Consider the following 23,580-nt stretch of genomic DNA (forward strand, 5'->3'; position numbering starts at 1 on the left):
ATAAGATCATAGGTTCATCCACAACGACGTCGTCCCGACCTTTTTCTGCTGAAACTATTGTGAGGATCTCACCTTTGGAACCAGAGGCTATGGCAGGTAACTATACCTAGCTAGTCTGAGAAATTCCATGCGAATAGAATTATGAGTGTTTTCTCACAGATGATGGCCGTGAGAAAAAATCACTGTTTTGTTTTGGGCAATGCAACTTAATTACCATCTTTTTCACTTTTATCACAAGTAATAAGCATGTACATATATGAAGTTGTGAGATTATTCTGATGAGTTGTTGGTGTAGCTGGCTAGCTAGCTAGTTCAAAATTGAACTAGATAGCATTCTTTTTTAATAATATCTAATGGGAGAAGCTATTTATTTCATGGATCAGAGTGATGATCAGTGACTAATTCATAACCATGAATTAATTAAAGTGGGTTGCTTAATGATAGAGGCAGTTACTAATTATGGAGCATGTGGGTGTGGGTTGAATGAGTAATGAATCATGAATGGAAGTTGAGAGTGAAAGACACCATAATTATGGGCATTAAATGGAAAATGTGGCGACTGGAGGCAATTAGAGGAACGAAGAAGCTGACAACATTTTGCTGAGCAAACAAACAAACAATTTTTTTTTTTTCCCCAAAGAAAAGGCATAAGGATTCCTTTGATGCTTGTGGTCCTAAAGGCAGTGTTCTTGCGAGACTTGTCAATCACTGTTGATTAATTCATAAACTAGGCTTCTTGTTTTACAGATCATGAGCACAGAGGAAAAAAATCAATTGTGAATCATTAAACGGAATAAGTCTAAACTGTAATAAAAGTGCGGAGGAAAAAAAATCAAACACCGGCATCAAGTTAGAACGAAAACAGCCAAACAGGAACAGCCTCAGCACATGAGTGAATATTAATCTGGTGGAATTTCTGTTAAATGCTTATGTGGAGACTTAATTTTAGGAAGGTTCAAAAAAATTTTAAAATTTTAGTTTAATTTAAGAAAAAAAGTTAAAAAATGTTATTGATAAAAAGATCAAAATATTTTTCACTTATTACACATAATCACTTGTTATTATTTTTCTTACTCTACTTGTTAATTTACGAATATGAATTATAAATTACATGAGTTAACATGTCAATAATTACATAAGACTTAACATAAATTTTTAATGATAAGTAGCAAAATCAATTATTAATTTACTAACATAAAGTATAAATTACAAGACCTATCTTATAATTTATAATTAATGTTAGTAAATTAATAAATAAAGTTAGTAAATTAATAACTAATGTTATTAATTTTCTGACAAACGAATGTAATTTATAAATGATATTGATAAATTAACAAGTATAGTAAAAAAATTAATAATTAATAATTTTGTATAATAAGTAAAGTATATTTTATTTTTTATTAAAAAAATTCTTTTAACTTTTATATCTTAGAGTGAATTAAAATTTTAAAATTTTTTAAATTTATATAAAATTAAATTTTTATGAAAGCACTTGAATGAAATTCTCCCTGTTAATCCGAACAACAGGCCACAACCGATTTTTTTGTTTCACAAAAAAAAAATCATTTATAAAAAAAATCATTATAAATGATTTTTTTTTTTGAATACATGTCATAAATGATTTTTTTTGATCGTGTAAAAAGGTCAAAATCAGGTCATGATAAAAGTCATAAATGAATTTCGTACCAAAGTGAAATGCATAAAGTAAATGCAGAAGGCGAGTTCGCTGGTGATAAAAAAAAAAAAAGAAAAGTGTGCAGAAGAGGAGTTCAAAGCGCGCGCGTTGTTGGAGAAGCTAATTCGCATTTTGGATTTCCATTCCATGTATACGAGGAGAATCAACATATGAAGGTCGCCGTTGGTGAAGCCGCCGCGGAATTCGTGCTCTTACTGCAATCCATGAGTTTTGTGTTTAGATTATGCCCCTGCTTGAAGAGGAGGTTCAAGGCCAACGCCGCCTCTGATTCTCCCCATCCTCAACCACCCAACGATGTTGCCGACACGTGGGACCTGTTCTTCGACCTCCACACTCTGCAGCTAGCCACTAACTTCTTCTCCGAGCTGAACCAGTTAGGTCATGGAGGTTTTGGTCCTGTTTACAAGGTTTGTCTGTCTTCGACATCCTTCCACGATTACTCTCATAAAACTCAATCCGACTGTTCCTTATTTGTTCTGAGGGCTTCTTTCTGCTTGCAATTTCTTGCTCTAATTTCCCTTTTCGATCCTGGTTTGTTTGCTTGCTTGCAGAATCATCCTTGAATAAATGCAGCTACTATTTCTCTGTTCGTTCCATGAAAATTGCTTCAATGTTCTAATCTTTTTGACAGGGCGAGGTGTATTATTATATATCGGAAGAACTGAAAGAATGATCTATAATCCAACACTCGAACATTTAGTTTTCCAAGTACTTAAAATTTCGCTTATGAAGAGTTTGGACATGATCGACAATCCCTTGTTTAAACAACATCTAAATCTTGGATTTTTCAGATATTGTATACCTAGATTTTTCAAGTTCATATGATATTAAAATTTCGACATCAATTATCAATAATGAGTTTTTGGATATAGATCCCATATTGGTCATCTAGTATACAACAACAACATTATCTAGCATAATATTTTAAAATATTATCATCATAATTGTCCATTGGTTGACTTTGCTGCGCTTCCCGTAGGAGCAAAATCTTGTTAGTATGGTGAGCTTCTAATGCCTTTCAAGCTTCATGTTACCATATTTTGAGGGAAACATCCGCTATTGCCTCATGTCTCAGTAACTTCGAAGGAGCCATCTTGTTTATAAGCATTTAACTTATCGCGTGAGGCAAAAGTAACTTAAGCTTTAGAGTTATCATAACGTTGCAGATGAGTTACTGGTTTGTAATTTGTCTTCTTTAAACAGTCAATAAAGTAAAAATATAATGTGGGGGAAATGCATACACAAAAAAGAGAAGACAGTGAGCTAATTGGGACTGGGAGGTTTGTGTTCTTCGATATTACTTCCTTGGTTCAACCTACCCGAGGGACTTCTCAGGGGCTTGTTCGTGGATGCAATAATTCAATTAACATATGCATGCTCTACAGGGGTTGATGCCAAATGGTCAAGAAATAGCCGTGAAGAAGCTGTCTCTAGAATCAAGACAAGGAGTTAGAGAATTTACCAATGAGGTCAAACTACTGCTGAGAATTCAGCATAAGAACTTGGTTACATTATATGGGTGTTGTGCTGAAGGACCTGAAAAGATGCTTGTTTATGAGTATCTTCCAAACAAGAGTCTTGATCACTTTCTCTTTGGTAAGGCAACACTTTCTACCCAACGCACAGGAAAATATGCCTTTTTTTCTTTTTACTATTTTCTTTCTTGGCTGTTGGTGGTAAGTGGTTAATGCGTATATAAACTTTCAGATAAAGGAAAGTTACCATCTCTGGACTGGGCAACACGATTTAGAATAGTTACAGGTGTGGCAAGAGGACTTTTGTACTTGCATGAAGAGGCCCCGATAAGAATCATTCATAGAGACATCAAAGCCAGTAACATTTTGCTGGATGAGAAGTTAAGTGCAAAAATTTCAGACTTTGGCCTAGCAAGACTATTTCCTGGGGATGACACTCATGTGCAGACATTTAAGATTTCTGGTACACAGTGAGTAACTGGTTCACTTCACTTTGTCCCTGTGATACAAGCATCCTTATCCCTTACTATTTATACCCTTGATGAATGTAGTGGTTACATGGCTCCTGAATATGCAATGCGTGGATATTTGTCTGTGAAGACAGATGTTTTCAGTTATGGAATCTTGGTATTAGAAATTGTTAGTGGGAGAAAAAACCATGACCGGCTACTTGGTGAAGAGGAGGCAGATCTGTTGAGCTATGTAAGTTTCTTGCATGGACCACGATTCTAGCTATAAAATTGTGATCAGATGCTAGGATTTCCACACTTTATATATGGAAGGATAAAATGGGAAAGCGGTCCCATGTCATGAATCATTTTTTTGGGCATTCAAATTTATCCGTGAATGTTGGTGCCTAAGTTATTTAGTTGATTCATTTTTTTGACATGTTAAAATTTATTTCTTAAAATATTCTGCAAACTGAAGTTAGAGGTCCATGAGATGTTGATATGGACAATATCTCATACTCGTTATAGTAACTACATTTGTGGCCAACAACCTACTGTTGCTCTTTACGGACTCATGCCAATGAAATGGTTGCGTGGTGTTCTTTTTTTTTTTAATGAACAGTAGCGTTCTTAATTCATATCAAGCATTTGATGTTTGACTGTCGGGCTGGCTTTTATATGGTTTTCTTGGAGGATGTAGAGATGTATAACCTTGACCATTTTGCAATAATGAAGTAGCATGCCATTACTTGAAGTAACATATTTATTTGAAAGCTAAGTTTCTTGTGTATACGTAGGCATGGAAGCTATATCAGGCGGGAAAGATAATGGATTTAATTGACACAAGCCTCGCCAAATACAATGGTGACGAGGCAGCGATGTGCATTCAGCTGGGTTTGCTGTGCTGTCAAGCAAGTATATCAGAAAGACCTGATATGAATGCTGTTCATCTGATGCTCTCAAGTGATTCGTTCACTTTGCCAAGACCTGGTAAACCAGGAATTCAAGGCCGTGTAGGACGTTGGACTACGACCTCATTATCTGCTTTCACCAATACTAATGCTACTAGTGCGACCAAGGCTTCTGGGGGAACTAGTATGATAGACGACTATTCTAGAAATTCTATCTCTACTTCTTCCTTTGATGAAGGAAGATAACATCCATTCTCATTCTGTAAAGATTTTATGCCAAGGTATTCTTTTTGTTATATTGTAGATATTATAGTAAAATATGATTTGATAAATCTGATTGCATAGGATGCCGCTTGCCGCGCTGGGGATTCTCAATGGCTGTTACTTTTTAACATAAAATTTTCGCATGGCCAGACTCCAAATTCTTGATCCGAGATAGCAATTGAACAAATTTGAGTCTTTTTGTAGAGATAGGACAGAGACACGGAAAGACCGTGCAAACTACAAGAAAAGCTAAATAGAAGACATTAGATGCTTAATTTGTTAAAGCATCAACTCTGCGCGCAGATCTAGACCAGCTACATGAACAAAGTCGAGTTATTCTATCAAGAAGTTGAAAGGATAGTTTACTGGTTGAAAAGACATCGTATTTTCACGATTTGTGAATAATCGTTATTGAAAATTATAAATTATATATTGATGGTAAGCATAAATGTTTGATTTTTACATCTGCAATAAAGATCACTCAGTCAATCAAATTATTATTTTCCTATGAAATAAAAAATAAATAGTTAACGAAAATTGATCTTGTTAGTAAAATGCTTAATCCATAATTCACAAGGATGTAAAATTAAATCTCATTGCTAATATGAAAATTTTATTAATAAGTGATTTGTATGGTACATTTTTGGATATACTTTTGCCATCTAGAAACATACCTCTATTCTGATGAATTCTTAATGAAAACTCATTTAAACTTCCTTTCGCCAAACAAAGTTACAAAAGCGATGCTCTTTTTTTTTTTTTTAATCAAACTCTAGTTTAATCACTTGATCAACGACCGTTGCCGTAATTTGTCCATCAAAATGACAAAAGTGGTGTCCATGCATGGGTTATGAAGGCTGGAAATGAGGCATTGTCCTTCAACAAACCATTTATACAGGTTTTCATCAACAATATGCCAATCGATCACAAATTGTCAAAAAGGAAAAAAAATTATTTTTCCTTTGAAAAAAAAAAAATCTACATCCATCAAACCAGAGCACAGGACTTAAACCTTCAACCAGCGGACAAAATTTCAAGCATCCAGCATTGGGAATTCTTGAACATGTTCAATCTGACAACGGAGACGACCTCAAGCTTCGGCAATACGATACTCAAACACATCTTTGCCTGACAGTTTCCTGTATATTGCAGCAAAAGCATCCAGCTTGAACTCGGTTTTGTTTCGCTCCTTTGGGTCCAAGAAAACCTGGATCGTCCACCCAGATACTTAATGTGTTTGAATTAAAAAATTTACAATTAAGATTACGGTTCAACTAAAATTAGCAAACTGAGGTTAAAAAAAATCAATTAACATAACGTAATTTATGTTTGAATATTTTTTTTTCAAAAGTTAATTAAATAAATTAAAATTCGTTTGGATAATTTGATTTAAAAGTCAGTTGAGATATTTAATAATAAAAATAAGTATAAATTTTTTATATATTTTTTGACTAAAAATATTAAATTTAAAATTACAACTAATAAGTGAAAAATTTATAATATTCCTTGACTATGTCAAAAAAAAAATCTTTCTGTATGCTAAAAAAAATTGTTTCTATATGCTAAAAAAATGATCTGCAAGTCTGAAGCGATAAAGAGAAGAAAGAAGAAGCAATGACGAAGGCGAAGCTAGAGTGATGTTGGCGAGCTAAGCAGCGACTTGGATTGGCGACTAGGGACAACCATCAATGAGTGATGCCCAACAACTAAGGATGACCAATGATAAGTGACGACTATAGCAAGGACGAATGCATACTCCCAGGCACAAGGCAGAAAAAAGAAGCTAAGAGAGACTGAGAATGAGCTAACGATAGTGTGAGAGAGACTCAAACTCGTCAAAGAAGAAGAAGAAGAAGGCCAAGGGGTGAGGGTGACTGCTACTGGTAAGCCGTGAGTTTGTGACTGTGAGCAAGAATGAGAGAGAGTACTAGAACTCAAAGAAGAAGGCTGAGGGGTGAGGCCATGAGGGTGACTGGTATGGTGAGCTTGAACCATGGCGTGAGCGACAACCATGACTCCATAAGAGAGAAACCGAGAGTGCAACTGTGTGAGGGATGGAGAAAGTAGAGACTATGACCTCAAAGTGCATGGCCGAATAGTACTAATTGAAAGGTTCAACAGCAACCCCCTCTTCTTAACATAACTTGACAGCTAAGTAACCCTGCTCCTTCTTTCTTTCTCTTTACATGCTCAATTATGAAACTATGCTTTCAACAACAATATCGCTTGTAAAAGGAGTGGAGGAAGAGTGCAAGGTTCATCGTATTGAAACTAGTAGACCGCTTTGGATAAACTATATTCAAAATATTCAAGAAACTATCACACGGTAATATGGTTGTGTACAATAAAGCTAAGAAAAGTTATAGCTGGCCAAGTAAAGGTACTTGTGATATGGGGACCGCTAGAAATTATTCTATGTACACTTTTCTGCGACATTGTCTACAATAATTTCAAGGTCGACTATTGCTCTTTACTATTTCTAAACTCAGTAATGTATTGGAATAATTAAAGAGACATGAAAATGAATTTGCTTGTAATAATGTAGGGGAGTTCTTATTGATAATGAAAATTACGTTCCGTTGTAAAATTCACACTAAAAAGACAAAAGAAGGCTCCTGCAAATAAAAAGACATATAAAATTAGAGGGGAAGAGAAAAAACTCACAATATTCATGTTTTAGTAGAGCTTGCACCTGGACCGTGCTTTCCCATCACTAAACACTTCTTTTCCCCATTGAAAAAATACAATAAGAATTAGATAATAGATATCAAGGGATCCCCTATTAAAAAGCTCCAAAATGCAGACAATGCTTTTCTTCCAAAACATGGGGCCCATATTGTCAGCGTGCAAATTTCCCTATGCGTGGGACCAACTAGAGGGACATGGCTACTCAAGCTTGAGGTTTCTCACTTCGTCTATGTAGCTGCAATTCCTCAACATAAATAGCAGTATATCCCACATTATCCAGATACTAACAGCCTCAACCTCTTAACAACTCGGTTGTTAGGATTCACATGGCCGAATTTGCAACAGATTTGCAAGCGTTTAGATCATCTTTTCATTTCTTAGATATTGATCCAAGCATGGAACTGATAAACCAATTCACAGGGATGAGGCCATGTGTCTTGGACAACTCAGCTCTTCATTTTCAAAGCTTGATTTCTTTCTCCTGTGACACCTCCTTAGCCTCCCCTCAGCCTCAATTTGAAAGAAAATTGGAGGAAATTTTTCCTAGCCTTGTCCATCATGTCAACCACAATGCTGTTCCAGTTTCTTCGCCCAATTTTCCTGGGGAAAATGAAGTTCATGAAAGTAAAAAGAGGAAACCAACAGATGTGCTACAGACCAATTCCACAAATTCAACTCCTGCACCTTTTGAGAGTGGAAGCAAAACGAAAAATGTAAGTTCTTGGACTATTTCTCTATTAACTCTACAAATCTCATACTGACGACATGGTATGTTTTGAATTGGCGTTTCAACTTATGTGTGGGACAGAGTTTCATTTTTTTCCTTCACGTTTTCAGAGTTTTAAAAGAAGTAAGAAGGTAAAAAGCAATGTAACAGATGTAGACAATTCAAAGGACGTGGTTCATGTCAAAGCCAAAAGAGGTCAAGCTACTGATAATCACTATTTAACAGAAAGGGTATAATTCTTGAAACCCCATTTTTCAGACCAAAAAAGATCTTCCAATAAATTTAACCTTGATTTAATCATTGTTTTAATTATCAAATATAGATAGACTCAACGGACTGAACCTTGTTTCTTGTTTCTTTGTTCAAGATGAACATGGAATAATCCAGATTTATCATTTGTTTGGATTCAGGTTAGAAGAGGGAAAATCAATGAGAAGTTAGGGTGCTTACAGGACATTGTTCAAGGATGCTGCAAGGTAAAATAAAATTTCTTCACAAAACATTGTTCAAGGATGCTGCAAGGTAAAATAAAATTTCTTCACAAAAGCTTAGTTTGTGTAAAAATATACGACTGTCACTATCATATTATCATCTTCGTAAATGGACTTGTAGACTATGGGTATGACCGTAATGTTGGATGAGATCATAAACTATGTTCAGTCCTTGCAACATCAAGTGGAGGCAAGTGATCAAAAGTTCAAGAAGATTTATTCATTGCTAACTTAAAAAATAAATTTTAATGAAACATATCCTTAAATTAAATTTACACATGGTTTTATTTCCAGTTCCTCTCCGTGAAGCTTATTGTAGCAAGCAACTTCTGTGACTTCAATTTAGAGACAGATGCCTTGGAAACAATGCAGGTGCCAACTCTAAAAGATTGATCATGAGAAAATGGGCGTTATCTTATAAGTGTGTATATATAATATAAATTCTCTTACGGTATGTACTTACTATATATATGGATTGTCCAAAATTATGTTTTGTTTTTTTAAAAAAACAAGATTTAATAATGGTTAGTTATGAGCTTTAAGCTCAAATTATGTGATCCCTATTGTGTTGGGCTATACTAACAATAAAAGGATTAATCTATATATATGGTGTTGCTACATTATTGACATAACACGCCAAATAAATATACAAGGATTTTTCATCATGTATATAAATATATTCAAATAGTTGTGATGGATAAGAGGTAGTTAAAAATAGAAGCACGTTTGATATATAAATATTTGACCACTTTAGCAAACTTCTTTATCGATTTTGTTTCGTTTGTGGCGGAGAGCAATGGCAGCTGAGGCAAAAGAGTTATCTAAACATGGGAGAGAAGGCTTCGTAGGAATTTCTTATTTTCAACCGACCTAGCCCTTCTAAATTCAATTTTGGATGTTACTTCTCACAAACCACTTCTTCACATGAGCTCAAGAGCACATAATTGTATAATCCCTTAAACATGTGAAGAAATTGTATGAAAGTTAACAAAAACTTAAGAGTTCAAATGCTTTTTCTTTTCCTTTTAACAGTGTGGTTGCAATTGCAGATCTAACCATTTATGCATAACTTCAACTTCCCTTTCAAATAGTAACTGCCATGATTTAGATGAGTGTTATCTATTACTACCATATAAAAAAGTCATAGATGTGTTTTTGACCGACAAAGTGTAAATGTGATGATTAAGTGCAAATTTATTACTTAAATATCCGCTAGAATATCTTAAAATTTAGAATTTAAATTACTTGCTCTATTAAAAAAAAAGTGATTAGAGAAGATATTTTATATTTACACTAGATGATAAGCTTTTTGTTTGGTCCTTGGTATGTGCAAAATTCTAGTTAAAGTACAAATAACAAAGAAGAGGGAGTGGGTAAAAAGAAGTTGTAGTTTTCGGAATAACGTTTCAATTTAATTATTTGATTTAAAAGCATCTTATATTTTTATGTATTGGGATTGTTGGAAAATGATGGATGCAAAAGTTGTTATAAAAAATATACCTATTTGGTTGTGTCTATTCCATCAAGTTAGACACGCAAAGCCAAAACAAAATGTTGGGATCATGGTTCAATTGAAAAGTCCATGTTTAGTAGGATCAAGGGTAGTAATAATATTATAATATAATAAGCAGTTTAAACAAATATGAGAACAAATTTTAGTAATGTGATAAAGTTCAAGCCATATCTAAATAAAAGTTGGGTAGGGAAATGGAACTCATAAAAACAAAAGAATTCATAAATTCCTAAGGACATTGCCATTTCATGAAGTAGAATGACTGGGGGGATGTTTATAAGATTGCAACATATTTGATGTGATTGTATAATCCAAAGGGAGGAGGGGTTAAATGCATTGTATGGATGTAATGGAGAGAAGATAAAGGATTGAATGGGCCAAAGCATGCTGAGAAAGAGGATGGGACAATGTGTAAAGACGACAGAGGCAATATAACTTCATCTCAAAGACTATTTGACTCAGGGTCTTTTGTTGCGTGTATGAATAAGGACCAAAAAGGTCCCAAATCATGTATCCTCGATGTGGATTTAGAATTGGAAGTAGTAGTTGGGTGTGGAAGAGGAATTAATTAAGGGATAAAGGATGGGATATTGAAGTAGAAATGAAAGATCATAGTTGGTAAGACAATTGATACAATTAAAAAGAAAAAAAGAAAAGAAAATCCACTAAGTTTAAAAAGCCAAATCATGAGTAAGTGAAAAGTGGGTGTGTTGGATAGAGGCCAAAAACAATAAGGAATGACTTTAAAGCTAAGAAGAAACAATATCACTTCATTTTGTTGATGTATTGCCAAAAGTGAGGGGATATGTTGAGTGGGAAAAGGTTAAGTGGCCTAAATAGTGAATTTATACTCTCAGCCTTACATCTCTGCCCCAATTTCTACACCTCTTGCATTTTTTTTTGGTCAGACACACCTATTGTTTATGAACATTCAATTTCTAATCTATTTATATATTTTACAATTACGTCATAAGCCTCGAATAATTTTGCCTGCTCCTCTAAGTTGAGTATTTGCAACTTGTAAGGATTTGATATCTAGTTCAACCAAAACCTTTTATAAATAGGTCACATCACTACTAATATCACCATGTAATTTAATATCATTGATATAAAACATAAAATCTATGATACATTATGCAATTTACAAGCCATGTATTGAATGAGCCATCTCTTGTATTCCATGCAATATACGGGTGGATAGTTTTATATAATATAACATCTATAGCAATAAACTATACTGTTTCCAAGCTATGCATCAATAAAAATTATGCTTACCATTAGGCTAGTCCCTTAAACATTAGTAGCTCTTTCACCACTTAATTCAATTAATAGAATGGGCTTTACTGTTGCAGGCCTCTTTGCTTAGGAAAGCTGGACGTAATTTGTAACATCCTGATTTTTATATAATAAAGAAATTGTGGAATTTAGGTTTTGAGGAAAAATAATAATAATAATAGGAATTTATATTATTTGAGGTTATTTAGAAATGATATTATGGTTAGGTATTTAATTATAAATTTAAAAATTTAAATTTAAAATCACATAAGCAATATTTAGTTAAGATATAATACATAAATAATTTTTTTATGTGTGTTAAAAAAAAAGAGAAAGTAGAAGGAACAAAAAAAAGGGGGGGTGGAAGGTTGTTGTTTCTAAGTCCCACATTGGTTAGATGAGGGAAGAGAAGAGGTGCCTTCATGTATAAAAAGGAGGGGGTGTGTGCATTAGGAAGCATGAAAGGCTAAGATGCAATTTAGAGAAAATTGCAACTTTTGGCCCAAAGGTTTGAATAATTAAATTCAAACCTATAGTTTTTTTTAATATAATTTTGGGACCACAATCTCATTTTTATATTATTTTTCTCTCTTCCTCTCATGTTGCTCGGCGTTTTCTCGCAAGGGGGGATTATTTTCTTTTTCTTCAAGTATGTTCTAACTTTCCTGTTTAGATTAGCATTTAAAAATTTATTTAATTACAAAATTAATTTTATAGTTATTTTCTAAATAATATTAGCTTTCTAGTGATATGATTATTTTGTAGGATAGAGTAAATATTCTGATTAAAATTTTTTCTATAGGATAGTTAATCTGATGATATGATGGAGTAAAAGTATAGGTTAAAACTCTTAGGGATACAATAAATATTATAGAATATTTTCTTGAGGTTGAAACTCATGCTTAAGAATTTTTGAGTTAAAATCTAGATCTATATGGTTGAATTTATGTGGAATCTGAGATGTAGGGATAAACCTATGATTATTAAATATTTATTTAAGTATGAATAGGTATTTTGAGGTTATAGAAAGGTGATTTGAGGTTTCAGGATAATTCTAAAATTTTTAATTTATTTTTAGATGAATTTTTAGAATATAGAAGGATGAAATTGTGATACTAGAAGTGAATTGAGGATAAAAAAAATAGTGTATTAGGGTACAAGAATTTTAAAAAAGAATTTGGGAAGTTAAATGAGGCATAAATTTTAAATTAGTGTTAATATAGATTATAGATCTAAGACTTTCTAACTCTTTAAATTAGAGTTATTTATTTTAATGTAAAATTAATATATAGTATTGTGAAATAATTATGTAGATTATATTGACAAAAATAGTGGTGAAAAAGAAGTTGTGAAAGGAAACTTGTTATTCAAGACACAAGGTAACCATTATTAATGTGTTGTGATGGGTGTGTTTGTGAATGGTTATGTGTTGTTTTGTTGTTTGGAAAAAATTATGAAGTATTGAAAATAAATACTGTATATACTTGTTTGGAATTATTGCCAAGTGGGTTAAAAATTTATTTTTGTTTATCATAATGAGATATTATTGTTTGGATATATTCTTGTTTGGATATTTGAATGATGCATGACTTGTCAGGGTATTTTAATGTATGGTGTTAATGGGAATTTTTGTTCGGTTAATTATTACCACGTGGTAAGCCCTTATTGGACCCAATGAGTGGCGTGTCACTTGGTCCAACTCACCTTTGGCTGGGTGATTTGGCGTCCAAGCATGGCAAAAGGAGGATATAAGGTGCAGTCATGCAAATTAAATACTTGTTCGGTTTGTTTGAAAGTATTATTCGGTTAAATGTTTTATGTGCCCACTTAGCAATCGCATGATTAGTTACATCCGCATGCATCATTACATATTAATTTTTGGTTACTGGGACTTTTAAGTCTCATTCCCCGTGGTTAATATTTTTACAGGAGCGAGTTCGGTCGAGAAAGCACCAGAGGTGTAATTATGGTGTATGAGACACCATCTTTTACGTTGCCTCTTATTTTGGATTATACAATGTATCTTGTGCCAACTTAGGACATATCTTATTTGTGAAGCATGTAAACTCTAATCCTTTTTATTAAAAGTATTTATTTGACTAAGAGGATTATGTTTGTCCCTCTTGATTCATGACCTAATTTAAATATCACGCCATGAGGATCCTGTCTGTCCCTCATGGTTCTAATTGCTTTTTGAGATATTTTAAGACCTGTGGTATATTGTCTTGGATGTACCATGGTAGAAATTTTTCTACCATGATAAAGGTATGATAAAGGTTCAAAAAAAAATAATTTATTGAATTAATAATTTACGAAAAATCGGTTTGTAAATTTGAGGGTGTTACACAATTGAGGTTGTTATGCTTGCAAGTCGTTGTTCACTTGGCTTACTTCAAGTTCTTGATCTTAAGGCCAGGGGAAAAATCCTACTTTATTCTAGTCATTATTGTAACAAAGAAATAAATTCAATTGCATCCCATACACAATAAATACACGCTTAATCATCTCTTGTCAATCTTATTAGAAGCATTAGAAATCTTCTTATGCGCAATAGAGTGACATCTAATGACTACGTTTTTTTTTTAAGAAAAAAAACCAATCGTTGTAATGATTGGCAAATTCATCAAGCTAATAGGGATAGTTTTAATATTAAAATTTTTAGGGATTCTTGCAAATATAGCTCATGTCACAAGAGTAAACCAAGCAAACAACCAATATTTATTATATTTTTCATTATGGTTGATTTATTATATTTATCAATGATATACCATTGTATATAAATGATGAACCGCTTATAAATTTTTAAATTTTCAACGATAAATTCCTTATATATTAATAATAAACTTTTTGTATATCAATATGAATCGGCTATACTCTCAAATTTTCAAAAATATGGTCCATATTTTTTGGACGCAAGATTTTTTTCTACTAATGAGCTAATTTATCCAAATTTTTAATGATCGGCCTTAGAAAAACTTTTTACGTTCAAGTGTCTCCTATTGTTTTTTTTGGTAAATATGCAATTGGAAAAATTTTAAGTGAGGATCCTTGACCGAACATAATGAAAAAGAAGACCTTGGAATTTCTAAAATTTCACTACAGAACCTTGTATGGAAAAGAAATTAAATTTGTGACAGAAATGATAAATTTTTTCTCATTTAAACAAACAACATACCATAAATAAGAGGACTTGTTTGTTCTCATACTATATGCTGTTCATTTATTTACAGAATGTTGTTAATTACCTAACATCACTTGGTTATAACCTTAATTTCACTTGATTTCATTCTAAGTGTTAGTTTAATGATAAGACAATTTATTCATTTTCATACTGTATCTTGTTCATTTATTTACAGAATATTGTTTGTTTCCCTACTTTGCTTGTTTATGGTCCTTAGAATGAAATCAAGTAAAAGTAGGCCTATAAATAAGTAAAGTAAGGAAATGGACAACATTTCATAAATAAATAAATAACATATAGTATAAAAATAAGCAAATTGTCTTATTTCCGATATGTTATTCATTCAAATGAGGGCGATTTTATCTTTTTCGGCACAAATATAATTTCAATTCAGTACCTGATCTTGTAGTGAAATCTTAAAAATTCAAGAGTTCTCTTTTTGATTATATGTGATTAAAGGTCCCTTATTGAAACTTTCCCTATATAATTTTAACTGTGTGACTTTATCAACTCAAAAGGAGAAAAAGAAAAGAAAAAAAATAAAAAAGAAATTCAACTGTAGTGGGCAACTTTAGCTTAAATAATGAAGATGACGATGAGGAATGGAATAAATACAATTGACATTGTAAACTTATTTGTGGTTATCATTTTATTTATGCATTTATTTTTAATTTTTTATTGCATATATGTATCTTTTCATTCTATTTAAGTCACAATTTAGTATTAAATACAAATACATCTCCCAACAATGATTAAAACCTTAATTCACCGAAGAATTAGCCTCAACCCTTATTAGTATCGTTTTATTTTGATATGAAAGTTTGATTTCTTTACTACTTATTACAAATAAATAAAAGACAGTTTGAAAATGGACATTTTAGCCTTTAAAAACTGAAAACAAACACCCCCTTATTGGTAACTAATTTAGTCTAAAATAACTCTCAATTTTTTTTTTTTGGGATAACCAAACGAAACCAAAATGCCAGCTAGCCAGTATAGATAGAGGTATTATTACAATCCTTAACCAGTATCCTTAGTCTAAAATAACTCTCGAATTTTAATTACAAGCGATTGATTGTTGGTTATATGCTTGCTTTCTACGTTTTCACGCTTTTTAATGTTTGTTTGATATGAGCACTGATCTAGCTGTCAGTACTTGTGTCTGCAACAGAATAAATGGAACAGCAAAGTATAATTGAATCCCGTGCTTTTTTTGACCAAAAGAAAAAAAAAAAAAGAATTCAGTAATAGAAGAAACTTCTGCAAAATAAAAAATTTGAGCTCGTTAAGGAGTGCTCTCTCCTATTTCATTTGTAAGATACTTTTTTAAAATAATTTTTACTTTAAAATATAAAATATTTTATAATATTTAAATTATTTTTTAAAATTTTATGATTTTTTATTAACATAAATATATTTAATTTAATCATATCATTATTAAAAATGGGTCAAAAAAAAGTATATCACAATTTTTATTATATAAAAAATTAAATTATTTATAATATGTAAAACGGTTGAAATTATTTTACAATAATTAAAGAAAATGCTTTTCAAAAGAAAAAAACTGGCAGTACTTGTGAAATAGGGGAAAAAACAAAATAATATATTAAAAAAGATTTTTTTTTTTTTGATGTTAAGAAATGCTCCAGGGTCATTGGATTGGTAGGATTATCATATCTCACCAGTTAAAAAATACTTATTTTATTAAAAAATATAAAATATTTTTAACTGAATCTCACTCTCAATAAAGTAGTTATTTACTTTCAATTAATCCTATCTTTTTATATTTACTCCTATTAAATATCTTATAATAAATATAAAGTCATTATCAATAGGGGTACTATTGAAAAAAAAATAATCATTACACTTCGAAAAACTAAAAATATTTTATATTTTTAAATATTTAATTCCTTAAAAAATATCTTAAATTTTTGAATGAAGGGATTACTGTTTATAAAAACTTTCAGACTTATAAAAAAAATATTTATGAAAATAGTTACACTTTTTTTTTAAATCAAAGAAAATACCTCCACGTTCCTATTAATAAGATGCCATGAATTAGTCTAATCATCATTGCCAAACTTTGCTAGGTATTTAGGTGTGCTGATAAAAAAAATGGAGAAATGACAGATAAATTTTAAGGAGATTAATTAATTTAAAGTGTTAGTAAAAAAAATAATTTAAAGTGAGTATTCAAGTATCAAACTTTAAAAAATTACAAGTTTAACTTTTAATTTTATAATTTTATTATGATATTTTGTAACTTATTTTTTTAAATTTTAACATAATTAAAAAAATAAATTTATTTTTTATTAAAATTTAGTACACAAGTTGTAAATTTGTTACAATCACAAAAAATTATAAAATTAAAATCTAAACTTATAAATTTTTGAAATTGAGCACTTTAAAACTCACTGTAAATTAATTAATTATCTTGAGATATAGTATATGTTATTCTTCTGAAAAGAAATGTAAATTGTGGGATGATAAAAAGAAAAAACGGTGTAATACGTCCAGCCAGCAATTAAATTAACGCAAACAAAGAATTAAAAAAAAAAAAAAAACCGCGAATCAGACCAACAGGCTCCGTGCGCCGGAAACTCTCGATTCTATCCCACTTATTCTGGATTATCACTCAAACATGCTATTCTGATAGGGAAGGCGTCTTTGTCTTTTAGTTTCAGGTCCCCCTTGTACTCTTGTACATTAATAAACCCACAATTTGCAGACCAAAAAAAAAAAAAAAAACCCACAATTCAAGACAGAATCTTGCATGTCTCTTCTTTGGCATTGCCCGCCGTCGGCCTCCCTCTAATAGTTTATCAGTCACTGTGATCCTATGAATGTCGCAACTTTTCGATAAGGTTTGTTTCGCAATTCTTTTTGTCTGAGATCGACGGCCTGATTCGGGAAAATTGGCAGAAGTTGAAGTTTTTATCTCCTTTGCTTAGAAGTTGAGATATTCTTTTGCTGTGCGAGTCAGCATTTTGAGACGGGTCACGTCGGTAGTGCTCAGTACAGCTTTTTGGGTAAACGAATGGTGTGATTTTGTTATTTAATTCTTCTCCGTGGATTTGGAATTTCGATGAGAAATTGTTGGTTTATTCAGGTCGTCGCAACACTCTTTTATTTCCTGTCTGGGTTTCAAAGGATGTTAATTACCTTGGCGTTTATCCCAAACATGCTTATTCCTTGTTGGTTAGTGTATCGTCACTGCCTACCAAGTGGACTAAATCGTATCTATTGAGCCCCATTTTGTGACTCCTGATAAGTTCCAGGGGTTGTAAGAACTGATGCAGTTTAGTTTGTTTCTATATCTATTGACAAATTGTTCTTTGCTTCTCTATCCTGGTTTCTCTGGAAGTCTGTGCTCTATCTGAATTATCATAAAGATGGATTTTGATTGGTTGAATCTTTGATGGGTCGATTTTAAGGATTCGTCTTGATGCAACTTCTTATTGGAAAGACCAATGGATGCAAGAACTGTTACAGAAATCCCATAGTCGGTATCATTTTAAGAACTTGACAAAATAGTGTGGAGAAAAGAGATGGCTGTTGCGGGTAAAACTGGAAACTTGCTTGAACGCCTGGTAAGAGAAGGATCCTTTAAATGGTTGCTTGGCAAGAGCAGTTATTTTGACGAAGAATTTGAGGAGATGAGAAACTCACCATCTGCTGGGAGCAATTGGATACACGAGCTCTCTCCAATTGCTAACATAGTTGTTCGTAGATGCTCCAAGTACGTACAATTCTGGATGTCTTATCTCATTTGCTTATAGAAACCTATGAAGGGATCCAAAAGTTATTAGTAATTATCATTATTTTTAGTAACTAATTTAATAATGACATTGTTGTATAAATTGTAAGCGTGATAGGGTATGTAGACAAATTTGAATGAAAAACACTTTGTGAAGAGATTTTCCCTCCTCGTAGACACGAGTGTACTGGTGTACATGAGTTGATTTTCAGAGTCATATTAATGTGCTTTCACTAAGCTTCCCCTTGTAACTATGGCTGGAGTAATACCTAATGCTAAAATAGAAGAAGACTTGGAAATAAAATTAAAGATGATACAGGAGGATTCAGAGATACCGCAGCTATAAATGAAGCTTCATTAAGAGTAATGTTATTTCGTGTATTAAAAAAAAAAAAAGCAGGGAGAGAGAAATAATATCTCAAAATATTTAGGATTGAGTCCAAACATAAACTATTAGGTAATCTATCATTCTTCATATTTGTCCCTTTGACACAGTGGCCGGTGATTATGATTGGAAATTTGGCTGTAATCTAAAACAAATAATGCAGAACCCTTGGAATCTCTTCAAGTGAGCTTCAAGAGGGCTTCGATCAAGAGGCTTCTGATTCTATAAAGCAACCATTGCGATTTGCAAGAAATTTTTTGGAATATTGCTGCTTCAGGGCACTTGCTTTGTCAGCACAAGTGAGTGGTCATCTGCCTGATAAAATGTTCCGACGCTTGACATATGACATGATGATAGCCTGGGAGATCCCAGATGCTGCTGACCGACCTTTAATTAATGTATGTTTTCCTGAAGAGCAAGTTGATTTTTCTTCGAGTCTTGTAAATGTTATCACAGTAATCCAGAAAGAAGTTTTGGAATTACATGTAGAATGTCGTCTTGTTGTGTGCCTATATTTGTGTGCACAATATCAGAATTGTGGCGTCTGGAATTTCTTAACTGAACAATGTTCTTTCATCTATGCTAATTACTGTTCTTGATTGATATCAATTGTTGAATTAATCTTAATAGAAAGTAATTCTTTGTTATTCTCTGAATTTGGTTTTGGGTTAACCTACTTTCTTTTGGCCTAAGAAGCTTCATCATTTTTTGGCTGCTGTATTTGTATCGGTTTCTTGTACTGTACACTAGTCTCTGTGTCCGCTTTTTGCTCTGAAAAATATTTTGGCCAAAATTTTTGTTAATTCCAAAATGGATTGAAAGTGATTTGAATTGTTTCTAATCCACTTCAATTTGTTTTGAAGCACCAAAAAACTTGCTGAAACCATTATAAATTGTAAACTGAATAAAACATTTGACTATGTGAATTCCATGTATTTTAATGATATATTATATGAATTTTCTAACTGCAGAAGTCATATTAGTTATTAAGCTAGATACATTTTCTTGAATATTGGTCAAAGTCTAAGATGGGTGACGTACTGACATTGTTTATGACTTATAATAATGTAGCTTGCTATAAATTTTACAATTTATATTAATTTTATATTTATAAGTAGAATTTTGATATTTTATTTTCCGTTACTAGAAGTACCCATATTCTAGTTTATACAAAATGTATCATATTGTCCGAAACATGTTTCTCCACATATTAGCATCATAAATTTATGCAACTTGTCAAATAAATATAACTTACCTTAAAAATGTGCCTTCCTGATCTGTATAAACCTTGCATCTCAAATGTTCTAGCTTTTTTGTGGTGTCTATAATATTCTGGCCTTCTTAATAATGATGGGCCTCAAATTTTCTTGAAGGTGGATGAGGACATATCAGTTGGTTTAGAAGCTTTCTGTCGAATAGCTCCTGCAGTTCCAATCATTGCTAATGTCATCATAAGTGAAAATATTTTTGACGTGCTGAGTGCATCAACCGGTGGACGCCTAAAGTTCTCTGTCTATGACAAGTACCTAAGTGGTCTAGAAAGGTTAAAACTTGTGACCGTTGCCTCATCTTCCTTTGACTTGTGTGTTTATTTTATGCAGCAACATTCTGTGCATTTTCTACATGTTTGAGGATTTATCTTTTTCTCTTTTTACTGCATCTCGGAATTCTTTTAATAAGGATATTACCTTTACAGAGCAATAAGAAAAATGAGGAGCAATTCAGACTCATCTCTACTCTCTGCCCTTCGATCATCTAGAGGTGAGAAGATTCTGGAGGTTGATGGAACAGTCACTACACAACCAGTGCTTGAACATGTAGGATTATCTGCATGGCCAGGTGAGTTGCTTTGACAAACATTTTCTGATACCATATATCCTATGAATATGCTCTTCTAGACTCTATATTTTTGTAGATGAATTGGAAGCATTCATGCTAATTTCAAAGTTTTAGTGAATTTTTTTTTTTTCCATGTGCATGCAGGCCGGCTAATCCTGACAGACCATGCACTTTATTTTGAAGCACTTCTTGTTGTAAAATATGACAAGCCAAAGAAATATGATTTAGCGGATGATCTAAAACAGGTCATTAAACCTGAGATGACTGGGCGATTGGGTACTCGACTTTTTGACAAGGCAGTCTTCTATAACTCAGCATCCCTGTAAGTAAAAGTACAATTATTCGTGGAGCAAATATGTCATATGTTATTGTTTACTTTGCATCATGATATCTCTGTTTTTATCTCTTTTTGTTGATTGTTGTGGCACTAATTGGTATTAACTTCAAAAAATGTTTCTCTTGTAGATCAGAACCAGTTGTTATGGAATTTCCAGAGTTTAAAGGTCATGCTCGTCGTGATTACTGGTTAGCTATCATACAAGAGATTCTGTTTGTTCATAAATTTATAAACAAGTATAACATCAAAGGAGTTGCTCGCAATGAAGTACTTTTGAAGGCTGTTTTAGGAGTTTTGCGTTTACAAGCCATTCAAGATATTAGCTCTGCAATCCCTAAAGAGTTCAAGGCTCTTCTGATGTTTAATCTTTGCGATCAACTTCCAGGCGGAGACTTGATATTAGAATCCTTTGCAAATATGTCAAACTTAAGGGATTTAGATTGCAGCAGTGATTCTAGGGCTGGAAGTGTAATGAATTCCATCTCAGCTTTAGACATGGTTCCTAACTTGGGATTTGTTTTTGGTACAAGTACAAACACCTCCAAAGAAAGCAGGCTTGCTGTGGGCGAGATATCTGTTGGAGAAATGACTTCATTGGAAAAGAGAAGTTAAAGAATCAAAGAGCAACTACAAAAAGGTAGAATCTGCAAAGGCAACAGTTGATGGAGTTAAAGTTGATGGTATTGACACTAACTTGGCTGTCATGAAGGTATTATTTTATTTACCTTCTCCTTTTATAAATGGGTCTTTTATTTTCACAGTAAATATGCATTGCTTATCATTTTCTAAACAACACCTTTTTGATAGAACTAAATTTTATTCTCGTGCAATGCTAGGAACTAAAGACTAAAGGTACAGTTCCCTGAAATTATCCTTTTTGACACTGCTAATTATTATTCACTACTTTACTTGCAGGAGCTACTTTATCCCATAGATGAACTTGGGAAGTCTCTTAAATCTTTAGCATATTGGGATGATCCGTGGAAGTCTCTGGGACTCTGTTTGGTCTTCATTTATATTATCTCCAGGTAAAACTTCAAGTGATTACTTTGCAGCTAACCTAATATTTTTCAAGACGTGTGAGAGTTTATATATCCTGAGAATTGTAGATATATAGCAGAAATTGGAAAAATGATTTCTTGTGAGATACCTTCAATTATTTTAGTTTACATGTCTAAATTAAAATCCTTATAATCCGAGGCATGGATGCTATCTATAGTGATGGGAGAAGGTTTCGACATAACTTAGTAAGCATGGAGCTTCTGAGAATGTTTATCCGGAATGCAGCAACAAATATGAAGGTTCAGTGGTTTTACTTTGGCTCATCTTGAGGCTGAGCCATATTTTCAATCCAAATTGTTAAGATGAGAAAACTATTGTCTATTGTTATCAATTAAAACTAGCTAATAATTTAATCTTGAATCTTATAGTGCTCAGTACACAGGTCCTCATAATGTTCTCTGCCCTGTCAATCTTCCTCTTGTCAATCATAAAGCAAGTGGGCGTGGGATATAATATGACTAGGTTCAAATTTAGCTTGTTTTTTAGCGATAGTGTTGTCGCAATCTATGTTGGAAATTCATTGGCTTTCCTTCAGTTGATAATAAATTTTAGATGGCCTGAATCGCAGGGGATGGATTGGGTATGCGGTAGCACTGATGCTTCTGTTCCTTTCAGCTTTTATGATAATGACAAGATATTTTAGCCAGGGTAGGCCTGTGGAAGGAGTTAAAGTAATAGCTCCTCCTCCAATGAATACCATGGAGCAGCTTCTGGCTGTTCAGAATGCCATCACTCACGGCGAACAGTTGGTGAAGTATGGTAACGTCATTTTGCTCAAACTACGTGGCTTATTTCTCTCTATTTTCCCTCAGGTTCTTCTCTCATACCCTCTACATTTCAGGAAGTTCTGGTACATGTTAAAATGTAATTCATGATCTCTCTTATTTGATAATCAGGCCACGGAGAAGTTTGCCTTTGCTCTTGTAGCAACGGCCTTGGTTCTGGCTTTGTTGCCCAGTAAATACATAGTTCTAGTTGTGTTTTTGGAGATATTCACAAGGTATTCGCCGCCAAGAAAAGCTACCACGGAGAGACGGTCCAGGAGACTCCAGGAATGGTGGTTCAGTATACCTGCGGCGCCTTTTGTGCTTGAAAGAGATAACGACGACAAGAAAAGGAACTAGTGTCCCCAAGGATGAAATTCTTTGTCATGTTCTGTACATACGCTTGTGTAGCGTTTCTTGAATACTTTTGGCTAATTGCAGTTTTGCCTTAAACCATGTTTACAGATCAATTATATCTAAATCACTCCCTCAATCGAACATCATAAAACATTATAATTTATTTTATTTGATGGGACCTAATCCATTTAACATAATTTTATCTATTTATTGTTATTAATTTACAAATGGAAAATTTTCGACAGTGTTAACATTATTGTGTCATCATTAAGGACGGGATATGAAGTAATATAAAATATTTATATAATATATGCAGGCAGGATGAGAATGAGTCCGGAATTTTTTTAATTTTAAAGAAGCTATAATTAAAAATTTACAGTATTGCCTAACTAATTTTTTAAAATTATTT

The 23,580-nt window shown here is 32.7% G+C and overlaps 3 protein-coding genes across 4 annotated transcripts; all 3 read left to right on the plus strand.

Annotated features, from left to right (window-relative positions):
* Window positions 1-1,722: 1,722 nt before the first annotated feature.
* On the plus strand, window positions 1,723-4,878 carry LOC129319793 (cysteine-rich receptor-like protein kinase 44). The gene is made up of 5 exons (XM_054964856.1): window positions 1,723-2,103; window positions 3,082-3,292; window positions 3,404-3,641; window positions 3,723-3,873; window positions 4,418-4,878. Exons 1-5 carry the CDS (start codon window positions 1,846-1,848, stop codon window positions 4,775-4,777), a joined length of 1,218 nt encoding a protein of 405 aa, XP_054820831.1. The 5' UTR covers window positions 1,723-1,845; the 3' UTR covers window positions 4,778-4,878.
* A 2,908-nt stretch (window positions 4,879-7,786) lies between these two features.
* Window positions 7,787-9,575, plus strand: LOC129319348 (transcription factor BEE 1-like). 2 transcript variants are annotated; one of them, XM_054964392.1, is made up of 6 exons: window positions 7,787-8,196; window positions 8,321-8,440; window positions 8,621-8,686; window positions 8,823-8,891; window positions 8,996-9,075; window positions 9,494-9,575. In XM_054964392.1, the coding sequence occupies exons 1-6, from the start codon at window positions 7,810-7,812 to the stop codon at window positions 9,573-9,575; spliced, it is 804 nt and encodes a 267-aa protein (XP_054820367.1). In that variant the 5' UTR covers window positions 7,787-7,809. The 2 variants fall into 2 exon arrangements, with proteins under 2 accessions (XP_054820367.1, XP_054820368.1); XM_054964393.1 differs by lacking the exons at window positions 8,823-8,891; window positions 9,494-9,575 and having other exon boundaries at window positions 8,996-9,164.
* Window positions 9,576-17,516: 7,941 nt separating this feature from the next.
* LOC129319836 (uncharacterized) lies at window positions 17,517-23,339 on the plus strand. The gene is given in 11 exon segments (XM_054964915.1): window positions 17,517-17,534; window positions 18,105-18,409; window positions 18,976-19,210; window positions 20,186-20,355; window positions 20,509-20,651; window positions 20,796-20,973; window positions 21,117-21,591; window positions 21,593-21,697; window positions 21,904-22,016; window positions 22,619-22,862; window positions 22,947-23,339. Coding segments are annotated over 10 exon segments (2,082 nt in total). The 5' UTR covers window positions 17,517-17,534; window positions 18,105-18,218; the 3' UTR covers window positions 23,175-23,339.
* The last annotated feature ends 241 nt before the right edge of the window (window positions 23,340-23,580 follow it).

The sequence above is a fragment of the Prosopis cineraria genome, unplaced genomic scaffold (genome assembly GCF_029017545.1).
Source record: "Prosopis cineraria cultivar Desert tree isolate PC_DT_omini unplaced genomic scaffold, ASM2901754v1 PC9, whole genome shotgun sequence".
Taxonomy (NCBI): Eukaryota; Viridiplantae; Streptophyta; class Magnoliopsida; order Fabales; family Fabaceae; genus Prosopis; species Prosopis cineraria.

Coding starts and splice junctions, on each gene's coding strand:
- LOC129319793 (XM_054964856.1), top strand. CDS start 1,846: ATGAAGGTCGCCGTTGGTGAAGCCGCCGCGGAATTCGTGCTCTTACTG. Junction 2,104..3,081: donor GTTTTGGTCCTGTTTACAAG/GTTTGTCTGTCT, acceptor CATGCTCTACAG/GGGTTGATGCCAAATGGTCA. Junction 3,874..4,417: donor AGGCAGATCTGTTGAGCTAT/GTAAGTTTCTTG, acceptor GTGTATACGTAG/GCATGGAAGCTATATCAGGC.
- LOC129319348 (XM_054964392.1), top strand. CDS start 7,810: ATGGCCGAATTTGCAACAGATTTGCAAGCGTTTAGATCATCTTTTCAT. Junction 8,197..8,320: donor GTGGAAGCAAAACGAAAAAT/GTAAGTTCTTGG, acceptor TCACGTTTTCAG/AGTTTTAAAAGAAGTAAGAA. Junction 8,687..8,822: donor TTGTTCAAGGATGCTGCAAG/GTAAAATAAAAT, acceptor ATGGACTTGTAG/ACTATGGGTATGACCGTAAT.